At 42.8% G+C, this 20260-nt stretch overlaps 1 protein-coding gene across 9 annotated transcripts in view; it reads left to right on the top strand.

The window, feature by feature from the left end:
- ENOX1 (ecto-NOX disulfide-thiol exchanger 1) overlaps positions 1-20260 on the top strand; it is a 361993-nt gene that overhangs the window by 331102 nt on the left and 10631 nt on the right. For 8 of the 9 annotated variants that reach the window (XM_030036518.2, XM_030036519.2, XM_030036512.2 and 5 more), the window contains 2 exons: positions 2661-2768; positions 8114-8170. In XM_030036518.2, the coding sequence (XP_029892378.1) occupies positions 2661-2768; positions 8114-8170 (165 nt within the window). The remainder of the gene's footprint in view (positions 1-2660; positions 2769-8113; positions 8171-20260) is intronic. The other variant, XM_030036520.2, reaches the window with a different exon arrangement.

Genomic DNA, 20260 nt, shown 5'->3' with positions numbered 1-20260 from the left:
AAGATGTGAAAATAATACAGTGGAAGTCTGTGAGCTGATCTGCGGTATGTAAAACTTGGCCATGGAACAACCATGGGGAGAGGGTGGTAGGATGAGGAAGGAGATTTCAGTTTTGGCGGAAGCGTAGTAAGTTCAACCCATAAGCGGAACTTGGTTTCCCATTTGTAACAGTCATTCGGTAGTGAAAAGGCTTTCCAGGGGCAGAGGTGGACTGAAACTCACTTGGGGTCTTCCAAATGGGAGTTTATATGGTTCAGAAGGATGAGCTCTATGGTTTCTCCCAGAACCTGGAGTAAAATCTCTGAACCAGGATGAAGGTGCAGTCTGGATGGCGGTGATGTTCTCCTTGGATATGCATGGCTATTCACTTCCTTCAGAGGCTGTGGAGCAAACAAGATCTCTTGGGAGTTCCTCCTCAGACTCCCTAGTACTCATAGCACCGTGTTGAGATGGTGATAATCAAATCCCATGCTTCAAGGTTTCAGCTGATTGCCTGGAGATGGAAAGGAGGGCTTCCCTCCCCCAGTGCCTAATTGGCTAGATGCATTCCTGGCTTTGTGTGAGGATCATTTCATTCGTTTTGGCTCTTCCCTTTGAATCGTCAGAGGCTGGCCACACGGGTGAGACATATCTGCTCAGAGAAGACTCTGAGATGCGGGGCAAAGACTCCTTTCTCTTAACAACCCTTGCCATGTTCAGGAGTGTAAGGTCAAACAGGTTGCAGCTGGGAAGGAGAGGACATTTCACCAGCCCCTATTAGGTGACACATCCGCTTACCAAACCTCAGGTGTCTCAGCTAGTGACCCTCAAAAGGGTTTATGCTAACGTTCTGGTGTCTTGTATGCTCTGCTTCTTTTCCGAGGATTGAAGTCCCTTCTTTCTAAATTGCAGACATCAGCTAGAGCTATCCTGGGTGAAGCTCAGTGGTCTGTAACGACAGGAGGTTACATGAGGTGACCAAATGGTGCCTTCTGGGCTAAAAAGTTATGAAATGTCTGGAAGGGTATAACAGTGCTAAGGACCTGAATGGGTATCAGTGTGTGACATATGGCAGTATACACAAATTCAGTGTATCTTCCGAAAATGTAGGGAGTAGTACCCAACAGGCAAGATGAACACAGGCCTGAGGTGGCAGTCCATCCCTGGTCAGGAAATGCTGAAGTGGAGCTTCCCACACAAAAGTTGGTTGGGCAAGAGCCTCAGTGGACGAGACCTTGTTATTTCGTGTAAAATCTTGAGATTTGAAATGCTCTTGTACTGTGGTAGAGTGAACACACATACCTGAATGTCTCTCGAAGGCTCCCAGGGAGCAGTCCAGGCGGCGAGATCCATCAAAAAGCTAACCCAGCTGGACTGTAGAGCGTGTGAGAGATAATCAGACATATACCCACATGTATTTTTACTTCAGTGGCTGAATTAATCCATCATACTGGTGTTCACTTACAACAGAAATAGGCTACCAATAACTCCATCAGTCCCTGAAATGTCATCTGTTTCCAAGCAGCTCTGAAAACAATACTGGTGCCAAGTCCTTTGATGTCTGGGACTTCCAGTGCAGTGGAACAAGGCCAGGGACTATTTCTAGGTTTGCTATCTGTAACTTACCAAGATGCTGAACATCTGCAACATTGGTTTTAGTCAGAGTTACCGGTCCTAAGCACAAACATAAACTAAGCTTTAGATGCTTAGACACATGGTTAGATCAGTAACGCAGGTTAGTAAAGCAATTCCTCGTTCAAGTAGTCCTTAAAAAGGAGTGTGCTTACAAGCAATATGTTGCCCCAGCAAATCATAGTTTCCTTTCTCGATCATTAAGGGAAAGCACCATAAACTCCTTTTTAATCTCGTGTTTGTCTCCTTTTGCTCTTCAGCAGTGTCTAACGTTCATCGCATCAATATAAAAATATATAATTATTTCAGAGTTAATGAAATCTACTGACCTGCTCTTGACAGTCACAATAAATCCATGCAGAACCTAAAGCTAGCCAAGACCAGGGGACGTGGGCTTTTAAAGGTGTCCCTACATCCCAGAATTCTCTTCATAGAAATAGGTTTTGGTCATACGTTTTTGTTTTGACAGTTCAGATCAGCAGTCTTCCTGGCTGATACATTGATTGTAGGGTGTCAGTCTTCCTGATCTAATAAAATATCACAGCACAAGGGAAAAAAAAGGAAGCTTTTGTCTTCTTGGCAACTCAGTGTGAAAGCTTTCCAGAATATTGCTTTGCATAGAATGAAAATGGCTGTGGGCCAATGACTAATTATATTAAAGGGCTGAGCTTTTCAATTATTTATGTACCATAGTGTTTACCCTAGTATTATTAAAACCACCGCATATACTTCTACAAATAAGATTTTGGTTCAGATGAATGTGACAGTCGTTCTGTGGGTGATATACTGTACCGGGAGTTTCTACTTTAATGTAACAAATAGCTTAACACACATTAACAGATGCATTACTCGTGGAGCACTGCTGCAGAAGGAGAGGCAGATGAAAATAATTTACCTCTGGTCCATTTAGACGCAGCAGATTATGCAACAATAATAAATGTAGGAGCAGACTGCAAAGCATTGTTTGAAATGAGGATTTATCAAACTGAGGATTTAAAACCGCTTTGGATCCAGACAATGCTAACCAGAAACTTCTTTGGTTTGTGCAGCAATTGCTGAGCATACAGGAAGAATTAAATAACAAAAAATCCGAACTGGAGCAAGCCAAGGAAGAGCAAACACATACACAAGCGATGCTTAAAGTCCTGCAGGAACAGGTGAGTGTTTCTGGTGGGAGAAAAATGCTGGCTTAGGCATGCTAAGGGGACGGAGGACTCGTGGCTTCACCTCCAGTATCCATAGGAGTCTGACCACAGAATATGCTGTGAGCAAGACATAACCTTATGTGGCCTGTGTGTCTGCTCTGATTAGCATTTGTGAACGCAGCTGAGGCTAACACGAGAGTTTGAGAAAACAGAGTGAAAAGGGACCCTTATTTTATACTATCCAAGTTTGAATTTCACGTCTTGAGTAACATTTCCTCTTACGTTATTCTACATAGATATCAGTGATGTGTGTTTTTGATCTGAATTAAAAAAAAATATTGGGAGGGTTAAATATACATGAAACAAAACAGCTCTTTTAAGACTAGTATTGAAAAAAAAGAGCTTGGCATCTCCTGTGTTATTCGTGCAGATGTGAGTATACAAGGAAGTTTATCATAATGGCATTAAAAAAGTAGTTATCAATGCACTTATTTAAGCAGTGAGAAGCAAACATCTGTAAATCTGCTTATCACACCTTCTTTGATAGTAAGAAGTGTTCTATGACACTGAGAAGGACATGTGATAGTATTGTTTTATAAGCATGGTAAGATGGATAGTTACCAAGCAAAAAGAAAACCTGGTGCTAAATCTGTAAATCTGGAGATAAAACAGTGCATTGTGTGCAAGCACAGTGTGCATAAATAAACGTTGTCTGTATAGACCACGTGGCTTGGACACACTGAAATCACAAATCCCCACCTGTGCTGCACAGGCACAGTCTCTGCTTTGAGACCTTATTTCAGTCCTTTCTATATAAACTTTGAGCTGAAATATTTAGTGGCTTGGTTAAGTATTTGCAGTTTAAAGACTGTGGGATCTGAATTGCTTAGAGGCAGAGATTCAAAATTCTGATGATCCTTATGGTCAAGATTTTTCAGCATGTATGTCTGAATATGTTTGAAGACAGGTTTATATATTTGATGTACATATTGGGAAAAGTAAATTATGCTCATTTCAGATCTTTTAAATGACCATTAATGAAAGCTGTGGCATTGTTTCACATTTAACATTTGTCTTTGAAATATCTAGTGACAAATATATTCTAGAAACTAATAATTTAGATTCTGGACTTAGCACTTATGGTTACAGAGATAATCTTCTAAATGAGAGATGATGCAAGAGTATATTATACAAAACACCATGAGGAAGAATGGATTTGGTAATGACAGAATCTTTATAAACACAATCCACTGGATCTCTTGAGTTAATTGCATCTCATTTCCATTTTTACATGGCAGTCAAGGTATAGCCTTATAAAATACTTAAAAAAGAAAAAAATGAAATTGCATGAAGTTATTGTACGTCTTGGTAGCAATTAAATGCTGCAAAAACATATAAGAAGATCTTACAATGCTAGGCCCCAGTAGGGACCACCAGGGCAGACTTTTGAATCTCTGCAGACTCCTCCTAATTGCAAATCAAATGTGCACTCATGCTAGGCAGACAGACGAAACAGTAGCTGGAAGAAAGGCAGGATGGATCTGCTTTTCTTTTGAGAATTAGCTCTGAAACATGCCTAAGGCCAAGACTGTAAGTAGCTGGAATTCCTAAGGAGTGCTACGCAGCCAGTGTGCTTCTCCAACAAACCTGAACCAGTTCCAAAACCTTCCAGAACAGCAGAAGCCCGAGCAGTAATGACCCCCACTTGCCAAGGCTCACAGCTTTCCTCTACAAGCACCACAGCTCATCTGTGTGTTTCATCCACAACGGCTATTGAAAATCATCTGGCAGGGTCAATATGAACGTTTCTTTCAAAAACAAATAGCACCGGGCTCCCGCCTTGATTGTATGGCTTTTCTTTGTGATACGTTTGCTGAAATCTGCCTTTTCATCTCAAGCTGGCAGAGGGCTCCCGCCTTGCCTCACCACGGGCGTCTTTGCACGGAGACGTGCGGCCGTGTCTGAGCACGTCTGCTGGCTCAGCACATCTCCCGCCGATCCACTTGCACCAACCCAGCCGCGTCCAGGTTGGGACACCCTGCTAGGAGAAGTTGTCCCAATCCAATGTCAGGGAAAGTTTCGATATGATCCCAAGAGCGAGATTAAGACACAAACGAGGTCAAATGCAGTATAGTCAAAAAAGCTTTTATTATCAAAAGTATCAAAAGTGGAAAATGGTGGCGATAGGATAGAATGGAAGAAAAGGTAGAAATTAAGCAAGCAGTCAGGATAGGATTGCTAGTATAGTCAACACCATGGATCCAGCGGCGTCCTGTTGGTCCTCAGGCAAGCAGTTGATGGTGGGAGTTGCAAGGACGGTCACCACCACGGATCCAGCGGCCTCCTGTTGGTCCTCAATCTTCAATTCTTTGGTGGTGAAAAAGGCCCCCACAGCTTGTCTCTATGGGTTTTTATAGGGCATATTTCGATGATGTCATGCGCTGCAGGTTTCCTCTATCACATGACCTTCGCGTGATCAACACCAGATCAGGTCCAGCCCGTTTCCTCCCCTGGATGCCTCAATGGCCTGGTAATCATCCTTATGGACAGAGGAGTGTCCTGCTTAAACAGGCCATCTTAGAGACAAAGGGCTCGAGATAAGCAGTTCACAGTTCCTTGATGACAGCCCAGTCCCTCACACCTAACAATCTTTGAGGCAAATGGTTCAAGATAACAATTCAGTCTCTTACAGAAGTCCCCTTTGCTTGTGCACCATATTGCGTTACTGGACCCAAAAGGCTTCCGGATCAGATGTGGCCCGTGGCCTCCAGCTCTGGTTGTCAGAGGGATTCACGCCCACTGGTTTGAGTCAGACCTACCCCAGCATGGCATTAGACATATCAGAGACTTCTATCTCCTCAACCCTTCTCCTTTCCTTTCAGGTAGGCCCTTGGCTGTTACTGGCACTAGTTCAGTGTGTTGCCTTAGCATACTCTCTGCTGGTAACATCACACTCGCCACCGACCTGCGATGGAGCCGGTCTAGGGGGTAAGGCAGGTCCTGTTTTTCCAATATTGTATGTTTTTCTAAGGTTCCTATTCCAACATTTCAGTATTTAAGATATGAGAGAAGAATATAATTTGAATTTTAATTTAGAAAAAAACAATATTGGAAAAAAGGGACTTTACCCCTTTAGCCTGCGGGAATGTAGCTGCACATTTTCTACCCCTAAGTTTTCCACCGTTGTCTCCACTGGTTCACCTCCACCTCCTACTGCAGTAGTCCTGGGATAGATGTGGATGCTAGCACCTTCTCGCCTGAGCTCTGGCATCCTTTTCAGAGCATGGCATGCAATAAAAGAGATGGAAAGGCTCAAGCATCCCATCTGCATTAGATTAACCGGTGGAGCACTCCAGGGCGATGGTGGTGGGAAACCATGGTGGAGTGAAATCCTTCCAGACCAACGTAGGCCAGAGGCTGAGCTCACTCTCCCGTCAAACACGCATGTGGCTGACGGAGGAGTGGTGTGTCACCAGCAGAACGCATGCGGAGCATTGCCCAAGGAGCCGGCAGTCACCAAGGGGTGACGGCACTTTATCAACCTGGAAAAGGAAGGTGAAAGGTAAGTAATGAACAGCACTCCTCGAGCGCTCAGGACGTGGCATTAGCGTGCGGAGCAGTTTTACATACCCGAGCACGCTCTCCTGACCTCGTATTCAGATGAGTAATTCAGCTGAACTCAACAGAACTGCTCACGTGAGGTGAATTTCTATAATGACGAACTGGCAGAATCAGGAAACGGCTCTTTCAGTCGCACCGTGATGCAGAAATACCTGATTCTGGTGCTTGGCTGGAAGTAGCCGTCTCGGCTCGTTCCTACCAGCCATCCTCACAGTGAGGTGGTTTCACAGAATGGTTATTTTTTCAGTACAGGGAAAACATGTAGCATTCATTGGAAATGCATTCACCCTGCTGTCAGTATAAATTGCAGATTTTTTGAGGGTATTGAAAGATGAGCATCAGTGAATTGAACCAGGAGACCTGATGAATTTGCAGTCCCCAGCTATCCTTTGTACCACCTTATCAGGGATTGCTGCCCCCTTCCCTCTCCGTCAGGACTGGTTTAGTGGCTTGAGCAGCAGTTCCTGAGCCGGTGCAGTTTACAGCCCTGCATAATAAGGTATGCAGAGACCACGGCCCGCTTGCCTTGTCAGATTGGAAACTGTGAGAAGCCGGGAACTGAATCACATGCAGTTTAACTGTGGGTGCCACGCGGCAAAAAGATGATGGAGGTAACGTAGCCGCCCTAGGGGGTAGTCCGCCAACGCTTCTGAGTCAGACACCTAATCAAAACATAGTAGTGTTCCATTTCACCTGCGTTTTAGGACTGTTGTCATTCCGGATCACGGCTGTATCATCAACAGTGACATCAACACCAGCTTCCTTGGCAAAAAACAAGGAATGCAGAGGAAAGCTCTGTTTATTGTTCCCCATCTCCCCCCATCCCAGATAGCAACTCTGAATTAAGTTAGAATAAAAGCATGACTCACCAGAGATTTACCCATAGGGTAAATGGTTCTGAGCGCTTCATTTAAGTGTACAAGGCTCCACGGCTTATAGGCTCAGGAGAGCTGCGGTGTCTCCTCCTTTCTGTGTTTGCTCAGTCACAGGATGAACGGCTGCGCATTTCGCTGTGGCTGGAGACATGAGCAAGGACATTCCTTAAATCTCTTGGGAGTGGTTTTACAATCCCCAACGTAATCCCGGATTTTCCCCAAAAAGCTGATTCAGGAGGAAAAAGAAAAGTTTTAGTTCTGATCATATATTTGGAATTGGCAGTGTCTTCTCAGTTCTTCCTGGCACTGGTTAAATAAAAGAGTGGTTCTTCTCTTCACCTCCTTTTCCGTCATACCCGGGAGCCATGTCAGTTATTTAGATGCTTCCTCAGGAAGGAAACGTATAGTAGCACTTTGGCATCTTAAACAGCTCAAAATATATCATTCAAAAGTAATCATTAGCAAAACACTATTTAGCTAGTGGCAACTTGCAAATATTGTAAAGTTTAAATTAATAGCAACAAGAATGGGAAATGAAATCGTTTATTATTCTTGAGAGCCAATTCTGTACACTTTTTATGCCTTGAAACTACTTTCTAATCTTATTATTTAAAAAATAATGACCCAGTCTTATTATTTTCTTTTCTCTTTTTTTTTTTTTTTTTTGCCAACCTATCAAGCCTTAAGTATGTTGGTTTCAAAATGGTTTGAGCAAAACCTCATTAGAATTATATGCTCCATCTGTTTTTCTCATTGGAAGCTTTATAAAATGCTCCTTCAAATAAATCAAAGATAACTGTGTGAAATACTCAAGTAATGTGCTTGTTTTGTTCTCTTTTGTTTTTTGTTCACTTTTTGCAGTTAAAAAGCGCCAAGGAATTAGCAGAAATCAATGGGCATGATGAATCTCAGGCAAATGTAGGTACAGCTATCTACGTATAGATTTAGAGATATATGTATCTATGCATGCGTATGGTCTCAAATTTACTATTTATGTCTTAAAGCTGATGATAGAATGGCTGAATGATTTGCACATCAGGTTTGAAGTGCCTGGTTTTTTTTCCTGAACCCACAGGTTCAAATCCCAGCAAACTTCATTTCGAGGTAGATAAATTGGGTTCCATGCAATTTACTTTGTAGGATTTATTTGGATGAGACTTTAACAACCAATGTCCTACTTGCTGTATGTGGGTGTTAAAGATACCATGGAAACGACTGCAAGAGAAATGCTTTGCCTTAGTGTCCTGTCCAGGATTACTCAAGGTACAAAGTTATACTGTTTGTCTCTGTGGCTGCCACCTTGCAGCTGAGCAAGTCTGGCCATATTTCAGTTCTGAGTGAAGTGATTCGTATACGTGTGTAATTTGGAAACAGCTCATTTGCACAAGAGGACTACATTAATTCATTGAGTCATTATTTTGTCCCAAATCGTTAAAGGACTTGTTAAGGTCATGTTTTTTAAAACCTGCTGCCAAAAAAAATGCTTCTGTTATTCCCTTAATGATTGCAGTCAAAACAGCAATTTGCATAAGGGGAGAGAGAAAAAAGGAAAACTTTCCTGCTATGTTTGTCATCCAAACCATGCAGCTTTGTGCTTTGTCATAAACATACGAAAATTAAACCTGATTATATTCTATATCTTCCTCCTAGCCAAGAGAACTAGCAGCAGTCTGAACACTAATATATTTTAACATCTATTTTAGTCAATGTGTTGTCTAATGGCACAGCCAGGAAAGCGGTTTTATTTTAAACCTGAATGGAAGGCTCAAATTTTCTGGACTGCTTTGTGATAAGAAAAGGTTGTCCTCTCTTTTTTAATCCTTTCTTGAATCTCATTCATTGTGGTCTGTTTCCGCAGTGAAGTCGATAGAGCCTCATAGCTCTCAGCATTTGGACAGGAGACATTCAATATTGTCTGATAGCTCCAACAAATCTGCAGTTGCAGTCTGTCTGCACAGCGTCTCATTGACCCTTTGAAAGATTCTGTTTGCAAACCAAAATAAAGACATTAATCCACCGACGATCTTGAAATGCTCCCATTTGCTACCTAAAAACTTGACTTTGTACAACAGCTGGTTTGAGGTTTCCTAGAAGAATTTAGAAATGTAAGACTTAGAAACTTTCTAAAGGAACTTGCTTCCTCTCCAAAAATATGGATGAAACAATGTTTTGCAGGACTGAAATGTTTTAAAAGAAAATTACCTAAATGCTTCAACTTTTATCTTTCTGGCTCATATGTAACTGGATAAAACAGAAAAGCCTGAAAGTTTTATTTTTATATAATATAAAGTTTGAAATAACATTAAAAATGAAACATTCCAATTGCATAAAGAGAGTGTTTCAGTACATTATTCCCAGATATCTAAAACAAAGATTTCAGAGTCTTTGGTTAATGGTAAATTTTTAAAAATGTAATATTTTGCTCCAGTTCGTAATTGTAGGAATTGTTCAAATGCCTGAATTTTCCATAGGATAGAAACTCTATTTTCTGCCCCTCTTTTCCATGACCTTTTCCCATGATGATCTCATAGCAATATTAGACTCCTAAGAAAAGAAGTCAATAGCTAAATTAATGGTGAAAAGGGAGACCAGACAGCTACAATTCCCGAGTCACAGTTGCAGCCATGTATTCAACAATTATGCCACCATGAAATACAGAAAGCACAGCAGCACAAATGGAAATAGAGAAATAGAGGGAAAGAACTGATGTTAAAGCATTTGTTACAGTAATGAACTTTGTCAAATGGAAGTTGAGGTACCTTTTAAACAATTGTCATTTATATCAAATATGTAGTGCTCAGGTGTTGAGCCTTGCAGGTTGTCTCTCCACATCTGTTCTCAGCAGACTTCATGGTTCTTGCCCTTGGCCAGTGTGCAAATCTGCGATGATCAAAGAGAAAAAGGCTTGGTGGCTCCTACGTGGTTGTTAGTGAACTGTGATGCATATAATGGGATTAGGACATATTTGTTACAGTTGACAGGTTGAATTCAGCAAATGAAATACCTTTACATGCTGAGCAATAGTGGGAGGTGTTGGTAAGGAAAAATGGCAATGTATGTCTATACACTGAACACACAATCTAATCTTCACACTATGGCATATTTATTTAGATTACTTTGCAGAAAATCAGGCTCCTAGGAAGGACAGTAGAAACTTCAGGCACACTGCATACACATCAAGAGAGCCCATACTGTAATCTTAAAAAGATTATTTTCTGCAGTCCTCAGGCTTTCTGCTGATGGCACGGGTCTGCATCATATTTTACATTAGAAAATACTGTTTCTTAAAATAAAACATGGAAATATTTTTCTTAACAAAAGCAGATACAGATAGATGAAGATATATACTTAGACCTATCCTGGTGTGTCTTCTACATTTCCATTATATGACACCATCCTGAAAGGGAAACAGGGATTTGGACAGCTTTGGAAAAAGAAAAACATCCTTCCTGAAATGTTCCCAACCTATAAATGGACCAATCTTCAGTTTTTTCTCTTGTTTTTGCAGGAGAATTGAGCACAGTTAACTAAGAGGCTGGAGCAATTGCAATGTTACCCTCCCTGCCATGGCAGTTCAAACACAAATCGGGGGGGGGGGGGGGGGGGGGGACACCGAAATTTTAGTGTATTGCCTGTACGTCTGTTATTTCCAGAAAGCAAAACCATCTTACAAGGCTCTGTGAACAGTCATAAGGGTGTTTCATGAGTGACTTGCCAAGTACATGCAGTAATATTTGTTATGGCTGTTGACATTTCCCAGCTATACTTGGTGTCAGGAAAGGCCAAATGTCAGGCTCAAGTGGTACATAAAGCCCAAAATCCTGGCCTGGTGTTAACAGAGACTTCAACACCCAGGAGTGCCAGAGGTGCTGTCACTGAGCGTTCATTTCCTTCAGCCCTGCAGTTAGGAAGAGATTACTTCTTGCTTCTAATCTGGGCCCCTTTTAATTTCCTCTTCATTGCTGCATATAACGATATTTAATTCACATCTCTGTCTTAACTGAAGAGAAAATAATGGCCAATGGACAATTATAATTTCAGATATAATCTTCTTCCAGGATGTTCCCAGACCCTTGGGACCTGATTAGTCCCAATGTGAAAAAAAAAGCTTTCTTGGGAGGTGTGCTCGAGTAGAGAACATTGTGCAAACTGAAAATGCTAATCGCGTGTTTTGTGGCTAACGCTATAAATGCCATTTATTCTTCCACTGTTTCTGTAAGTTCAGTGGCTTTCCGTGGAGCCTCTCGGATATAGGTTAATTCTGTGTTTTGGTCAAAGATCTGCTTTTGCTCACTGCTGTATACATAGGGCACTGCATGCAAATACAGTTATATAGCCTGGGTGAATATATCCCTGTTTTGGGGGTGGGAAGGTCAACATCCATGGTATCCCTCTGTTGTTAGTGGAGAAAGGGAGATTTTTTTACACAAGCCTCATTTTAGAAGTACTCAGTGATCTTCCTCCAGGAGTTTGGTGCTCTCCCTTGACAGCTATCTGCCTTCCTTAGATAGCTCCTGTGAATAACTCCTACCCTTTGTAAAAGTGCCATAAAATGGTAGTCAAGAGTATCAGTCCTCCAAGTTCAGACCAAAGCAAGAGATGGGTCATGGTCGCAGAAGCATTTTGAATGTCCAGATTGCAATTGCGTGGTAAAGTCCTGACTCTGTTGAAGTCAATAATTAAATTCCCATCAGGTTAAAAAGCCAGGATTTCACCAAAAGACTTTTAGGGTTACTTCATTATCATCAAAGCATAATAAAATGAATATATTTCAGAGGGTGAAACGGATGTCACCACAAGTGTTTTTACCAGCTTTTTGTTCTATGTGAGTTTCATTGTTTGAACAAAGTAATGACTTTGACCTCATTTGTCTGTCTGCCTCCAGTTAGCATCTCCAGCAGCTTGAACACAATATTCCGTGGGTTTTTCTCCAGACGTGAAATCAATAATATTAAGTAGGGATGCATTTTTCCATTCGAATGGTTGAAGCTGTTATCAGAGCATTTCTCAAGTTCAACCAAGCATCTTACATTTGATGTTGATTCTTCCTTTAATTTTCCCCCTCCGTATCTGCTTTTCAAACAGTTACCAGATGAACCCTGACTCTGAGGAGGAGTATACCCAGGCTGAAATATTGCAACCATTTTACTAAATTGCTCATTTTATGCTACACTCAGTGATGTTATTCCTAACTACACCCTAGTCTTCTCTTCTCACATAGTGTGGTTAATCACTGAAGAATTTTACCAAAGACAAGTAAAGACAGCTCTTAAATGAGGCTCATTTTTGCAACAAGCCGGGCAAAGATTTAAAAAGCTAACCCCCTTCAATTTTTGGAGAAGTCTGTAATTCCATCAAACTCATCAGAGTGCCGTTCATGTACTTCACTATGCAAACCTTTAATGGAAGCATCCAAGGGTACCTGCTGTGAACGTCCCATGTCAGTGTACGTGTTTATACACACCTGCCATAGGATGGGGAACCTCGGTGCTGCGTGACCGCCTCACATCGAGCCAGGTGAGATGAAAAGAGCCCTTGAACACAAAGAGAGGAGAGGGAACTAGAAGAGTGCAATGCCTGCTCAAATCGTCCCAGTGGTTCAGGACCACGGGACAAGAGTTGGTCACCTTTATTGGCGACGATCCCAAGTGATTGGTGATGGTTTTCCTTCACTTCCTTGTGAATGCAACAGCCATTTCCTTGCTAGACCACCTTCAAAAGGCTTGCTCTTCCCAGAACAACACAGGCTTGTGATAAAAATGTGCTCAACGTGGCTAATATAAGAGCAATTTGGGCCTAAAGTTACTGGCCAGAAAACCCCAGGGCAGGGCTTGCACAGGTCAGGAAATGCGTGTTTCTTTTCTATTCGAGCTTCCCAGGTTTGTAAGCTGTGAACCTCAGCCTCGGCAAGCTGACGTGAGTCGCCGAGTAGCTTCCTTGCCTTCGCTGGGGTCCTCTGGCCTTGCAGCAGGTATTTCTGGAGCACACGGGAGTGAGGGGGCACTGCAAAAATTGAGGCGATGACAGCGGTGTGCGTTTGAGGGTAGGGAGAGGGTGCTGGCACCCTTTCCGTACCCGAGAGTTCAGGGGTGACGTCCCCCGCAGGGGATGCCAGAAGTTGAGGTTGGCTTCTCTCTTCCACCTGAGAAGGTTCAAAGCTGCATTTCCCAAAAAGAGCACGGGCTACGTGCGCTCTGCAGAACCTCTGCTCCCTTTTGCAAGATTGTATTCGCTCAGCTAATTCATTTAACAAATGCAGTTAATAGTCTAAGGAGAACAAGCAGGAGTGCAGTGCAGGGATGAGGATAGCCCCTTGAGGAGGAGAGAGATGTGCGGTTTGATTTCTCATCATGGGTGTGTTATGGCATTAGAAAAAGGTGCAAGGACCCTGTACCCTGATCGGAGCAGGTTGTAAAGCCCCCGGGGATTACATTTACTGTCCGTATTCACGTTCTTCTGTCCTGGCAGGGCCAGGACCAGGGGGTGAGGAGTGGCCGTGCCTCTCTCTACTCCCTGCCTTTTCCATTCCAGGCATTTATTTGTAGCCCTTCCATCACTCATTTCATCTCATTTCCTTCAATTTAAGGCATGTGGAGTATGATAAATTCAAGCAGCTATGACTGTTCGCAGATCAGCAGCTTTCCTACTTACCGTGGCAGGCATGAGGAATGACCACCTCATGAATTCAATACCACGAGGCCTGAAAAATAACAGGAGTTTAACTGGCTGTTTAGGACCATGTTATCAAAGATCCTGCACAGCCTTCAGAAGTTCTTACACACTGATAGATCGGGTCCCCCTGAGTTCCCCCCTTCGCCGCCCCAGCCCTGGTTCGGCATGTTAGAGGACAGGATTAGAGTTTCATTAGCACAGTGCAGATCTCTCTGCTGGCTGGATCACAGGCTCTGCTGTTTCAGCCACGATCTAACCCTACGGGGAGCAAACGGCTACAGCAGACCGAGGTATATTCTGACACAGAGTGTGCTACCTGAAGCAGATCTAGGCTGTAGCAATAACCCCTTTGTTAATGTGCAGCAAGAAGTCACACCACTTCCCTTGTCCCTAATTAAAAGTGTCAGAGTGACATCGTACCTTGGCTTTTGATTGGAGTGAATTCCCGTCATCTGAGGGAGGAGAAGAGAGAACTCTGAGACACAATGATAAAACCCATTCAGCCACCCACTCAGCAAATCACAAAAGTTTTTTGACTTTAAATTTCATATGAGCTCCACAGGGAGACAGTTCTTCAATGCCCAGAGCTACCTGACATTTTAATAATATCTGATCATTATGTGCAGCCTTTCATCCCAAAGCATTTTCCCCGAGTATTTATACTGCACACGTATACAGGAGTCATCCCGTCTTTTCTAGTGAGGAATAACATTCAGCCTTATACATATGCAGCTGTGTGCTTAACCCACACAGTGTACAAGGCAGATTGGCTTGTCAGAGCACTCAGGCTCCCCCGCAACCACCTGAAGGATGATGGGCCACCTCTGCTTCAGCGACAAGCCTGCTACTGCAGTCCTGGGGGTTGTACACCACGTTCACGGTCCCTCCAACCTGCTAAAGTCCTTCAAGGAATAGACAGCAAAAAATGACAGAAGCGAGAAAGGAACTTCAGTATCCCCAGGAGACACTCTTCATCATAGAACCATAGAATGGTTTGGGTTGGAAGGGACCTTAAAGATCATCCAGTTCCAACCCCCCTGCCATGGGCAGGGACACCTTCCACTAGAGCAGGTTGCTCAAAGCCCCGTCCAACCTGGCCTTGAACACTGCCAGGGATGGGGCAGCCACAGCTTCTCTGGGCAACCTGTGCCAGTGCCTCAGCACCCTCACAGTGAAGAACTTCTTCCTTACATCTAATCTAAATCTACCCTCTTCCAGTTTAAAGCCCTTGTCCTATCACTACATGCCCTTGTAAAAAGTCCCTCTCTGGATTTCTTGTAGTCTCCCTTTAGGTACTGGCAGGCTGCTATAGGGTCTCCCTGGAACCTTCTCTTCTCCACGCTGGACAACCCCAACTCTCTCAGCCTGTCTTCACAGGAGAAAAGGTGCTCCAGCCCTCTGATCATCCTTGTGGCCCTCCTCTGGACCCGCTCCAACAGGTCCATGTCCTTCTTATGTTGGGGGCCCCAGAGCTGAACGCAGTACTGCAGGTGGGGTCTCACAAGAGTAGAGCAGAGGGGGAGAATCACCTCCCTCAACCTGCTGCCCACGCTGCTTTTGATGCAGCCCAAGATATGGTTGGCTTTCTGGGCCGCAAGCACCCATTGCCGGGTCATGTTGAGCTTCTTGTCAACCAACACCCCCCAAGTCCTTCTCCTCAGGAAAAGTACATCGTTCTTATCAAGATCCAATCCAAAGAAATGAGAGCTCCAAAAAGTCCTTTTCATATATTCAGATGTTGAGATTCCTGTGAATATGGAGGTTGCCCTGGGTTTTCAGATACCTAAAATTAATATCTTTCAAATACAAATCCTTGCTAAAAACCATTCACTCTCATAAAACATTTCAGGTTGTTTTTTTTTTTTCCCCCAATTACTTCGTTTTATTTCAACAAAGACATTTTCAAAACAATCCTACACATCCCAGAAGGGAAACAAATTGCCTTTTTTTCTCTAACTTTTTTTAGAGGTGCATCATTCTGGAGGAGATTGCTAGAGCAATATTTGTACTTAAGACCATTTGAAAGGGCTTTCACAAGTTCTCAGTCTCAAGTAAACAAGAAGTATGGCCTCCTACAATGACTTCAGCAGAGCTGGTGGGCAGGCGATACTTTTGTTCATCCAACCATTGGTTTGCTGCAATTCCCTAACACAAAGTGTGCAAAATGACAATTACCTTTTCCCTTGCAAAACAACCACCTTCACATCACATAAAACATCTGTGTTAAGTCATCAGGAACCTACACATAAATCCAGGTTTAGAAAATGAAGCAACCTGATCATACTTTTAAAAATAAGCATGAAGTAACTTTCATATTAGTCATCCACATTTTGCGTATGTACATTCCCATAAAATAGATGTGCTCAAATACAATGAGAACAATATAAAGAGATAGTTTCAATGAGAAAAGCATTTTCAGATTATTGCTAGTTGCCTAAACTCAGCAGGTGAAAGTTATAATAGTAAAAGGTTTGTAATGAAAAAGTTAAAAGCATCTCTCTGGCAAATAGATCAGAAAAATAGGATGTCAAGAGCACCATAATACAATTAATCTTCACTCCTGAAAACATTTCTATCATGTAGGATAAATCAGACAAACGAATCTTAGATGCACAGAGGTGCATTTGAAGTGCTTCGTTTGCAAGGACTTATATTTGCTATTCTAATTTTTCTTCATTGTTGTTCCTGTAATTCTAATGCCAGATAATTTTTCAAGCCAGTTGTCAACTGTTTATTTGTTAATACCAGAGCACTCTTAAATTTACAGTCATAGTAAATTCTATATTAGTGTTCTTTAAAAGTAAATTTCTATATTAGTTTACTTTAAAAGTAATTGCAAAGTGCTGTGGCTGACATAACCAACACTGTTTTCTTGCATAGCACAAAATAAGTTATCAAGTTTAGGCTTGTTCTGAATGAAAAGGTGACACCTGGTCTGTATCATTTCTAATGATAGACCAGTCACATTCACCAGCGGTGTAGCATATGGCAAGTATGTTGTTCTGCATCACCAGGTAGATAGTAGAAGGAGACAGATCCTCTGAGACCCTGGGAAAAAACACTGAAAAACAAGTTTTTTTACTGAATTGTTGACCTGCTGCTAACTCTAAAAGTAGAGCAGGCTGCTGTGAGAGCTCTGGTTTTGGGCAGATGGTTGGATGCCTTATTCCTTGCCTTTTTCTTTTTATACATGATGCAAGACTGTAATTTGTTCCTGTAATCTGAGTTATCCCAGTGCACATAGAAGAGGCCAAGAAACCTCTCTACATATAGACAGTGTGTCAGCAAGACCACCTAACTTAATGCCAGCCACCTTACTGAAATCAACTCTTAGGCTGTGAGGAACCAGGACTGTGTAAAGCACAATATGCCTGGGAAGTCGCTAATTTGCTAGCACAAGATCAATTCATTTGCAGCAACAAAAGAGTTATATTACTCAAAGAGCAGTTTTCTAGTCATTAGAGTATTTTTAGAGGAACAGTCAGCAGATAGTCAGAAACAGTCACTGTAAGAGGACATGCTGAAAGAAGAGCTGTGTAACACACATGATGTTCCTGGAGAATTTTGAGTTACTTTCAGAGTTCAGACACTCAACCAAATTTCCATACATCACAGCACAGCGGTGCCGTAGCAGCGCATGAAGGGGAACAAGCTCCATTAAAGGAAGAATTGGAGCCATTTGGCCCAAACCAAGCATTGCTGCTGTCAGGAGTTGCTGAATCCTGCAGCCTCACAGAGGCAAGGTGGTCGTAGCTCCTTGCGACCAACCTGCAGTGAAGCTGAGCACGTATCTTGCCATTGGACTATTACCCCTTGTTGCGCATCCATGCACTCTGACCCCAAGGCTGATCCTGCTTTGAGCAGGAGGTTGGATTAGAGACCTCCCAAGGTCACCTGTGTGATTTTGTGATTCTGTGATCGATCCTCTGAGTCACGATCACTGTGAGTGTACTCATACATTGCTACATTTGCAAGGAAATTTGATTTACGTTAAATTTAAATAAGCTCTTTCATTGTAGTTTAGCTCAACTTGGATTGAATAATTTTGCATTCACCATGGATAAGAACATAGACAAGGACAGTAGCCCATTCTCAACTGACAACCATGTTAAGCTGTCAGAAGTTGTCCTGTACCTCAACCTTGCATGTCCCCATAAATTTAAAATGCCTGACTTGATGTGCATTGAAACTATTGCAAGGCTTCCATTCACTTGATTGGAAATTGAATTAGGCTCCTTTCAGGTTAAAACAGCAAGATTAAATTTTCAGATGTGGGTCTAAAGTACGTTTAAAGAAAGACCAGCAAAGCAAACACAACTGTACCAGACTTTAAGAGATCCCCAGGTAAACGAAAATAAATGAAAACCGTGCAGTCTTCATGTCACAGGCCAGTTTCTACCTGTGTTTGCAGTAGAATCGTCAAACCTGCCTGGCTGTCAATAAGCAGTTTGAGCAAGCACATCTGAAGTCTAAGCCCAGTTCTGTGGACTCAGAGCAGGTACTCGTATGCCTTTCAAGAGCTTAAGGACTGCAGATTTGGTATCACATGTGCATGGTTCTTTCTTCTATCAAAATCATAAAATTACCTTGTCTTTTCAAGCTTACAGCATCTCTCTGGCCTGCAAGATTTTTGCTTATGTTTCAGATGTATAGTTTTTTCTCCTCCGACTCGTTTTCTCTCATAAATCCCCTGGCTGATGAGAAAGTGTGGTGTATCCCTTACACCTAACAACATTCAGCAGTTGCTCTGTCATACGCCTGCTGTGTCCAACATCTAGTCTTTCCTTCTTCTGCTACTGTTTTAATGCCTCAGACAATTGGCTCTGTACATATAGTACAAATGCCAACATATCTTTCAAAGTCTTCCAGAGCCTGGTAAGATTTCGGGTTTTTACTGGATCTTTCAGAAGGTACAATATTATTTTTACCCCCTCACCACACAATTCTTCAGAATCCCATATACTGCAAAAAAGGGAATGAGGTCTTTGAAGACAATATGCAAGTCATCATCCCCCCTAGATTTAAAGGGTAATTATCAAATACTTGGATTACCCAGGTAGCGGAGGGAATATTTCAGCTCTTTGGATATTTTTCATTTGCATCCTGATCACATGCCAGGCGTCTTCAATGTCACATTCATTAAAACCCATATTCTGCCTTTCAAGCAGAGACCTGAACAACGGGTGATGTGGAACTGCACTCTGGCAGTAGTTTCCAGGTAGGGCAGCTACTGCTCAAGCCCTGCTCAGCTCTTGGTCATTGTTTATGGGGAATGGCAGGTCCTCGCTCCCCCCATTTTTAGGGATGCTGGCTACCATATATTTTCGGGATCACAGAACTTTTTAGGCTAAAGAGAACCATTTTTCCTAAAGAGAGAAGCCTCAGGCAAGAGCAGACATTTTATATTCTGTCTGCTTTTTTTGCACTGGTGCAAGACTGCCCTGTAGAGGATTAGTGATGTCTGGATTGAGAACTTTTTGTTTAATATCATACTTTCCCATAGCGGGGAAAAAGAAACCAATGAAGGACTGAAAGACCCAAGTCATCCAGCCTGAATACCTGGGGCTTTCTGATCTGCTAGTCCCCTGGAGTGCAAAGCTAGCCTTTTGTTCTTACAGTACCTGTGACTATCCTCTGTAGAAAGTCACCACATCTCTTACTCTTCAGAACTTGTGTGTCTCTCTCTGGCAAAAGCAGCTCTCTCAGGAGTCACGCTTTTATTTGCTGTGTCTACGGTGCGGGACCCAGCTGCTCCGTGGTGGGCCGTGGTGGACAGTGAGACCAGGCACCTTTTGAAGGAATCCACTTGCCTATGCCTCTGCATTTGCTTCCAAAAAGAAGCCAGGGCACCTGAGAGAATGACACAAACCCCACTTATTCCAACTTAGGACATGGCTAAGGTATACATCCATGTGCGAAAACTGCCATGTACGACTCTCCACAGCCATCAGCTCCGTGACGGTGGTGGTGTCAGAGGTCTGCCTGTGGAAATGAATAGTCCGTGTGAGAAAGCTGTTATTTGCCATCCTCTGTTTTATCCAACAAGTTCTCCTGAAGGTTTTCCAGAAAGACTCTGTCTTTGTCTTTCCCTCCCTGGTTCAAAAGTAGGGAGCCCCAAATCAAAATGCTGGTCCCAAGGGGTGTCTGCAGAATCATGGGGTTTGTCAAGCCCACGAGGGAAATTCATTTCTTTTCATCATCTGCTGATGGATGAAAGTGTCATTTGCAGGGAAAGCTCCAAGCTGGCAATGGTGAGAGCAACACACAGAGTGGTTGGATTCATGCTGAGCAGCTCTGGAGCTGTCATCATCAAATCGGGCCTCCATGTTCTCCGAT

This window comes from Aquila chrysaetos, chromosome 14 (assembly GCF_900496995.4).
Source record: "Aquila chrysaetos chrysaetos chromosome 14, bAquChr1.4, whole genome shotgun sequence".
NCBI classification, from domain to species: domain Eukaryota; kingdom Metazoa; phylum Chordata; class Aves; order Accipitriformes; family Accipitridae; genus Aquila; species Aquila chrysaetos.
Note: the sequence above shows the minus strand (reverse complement) of the source record. Positions and strands in the feature narration are given on the sequence as shown.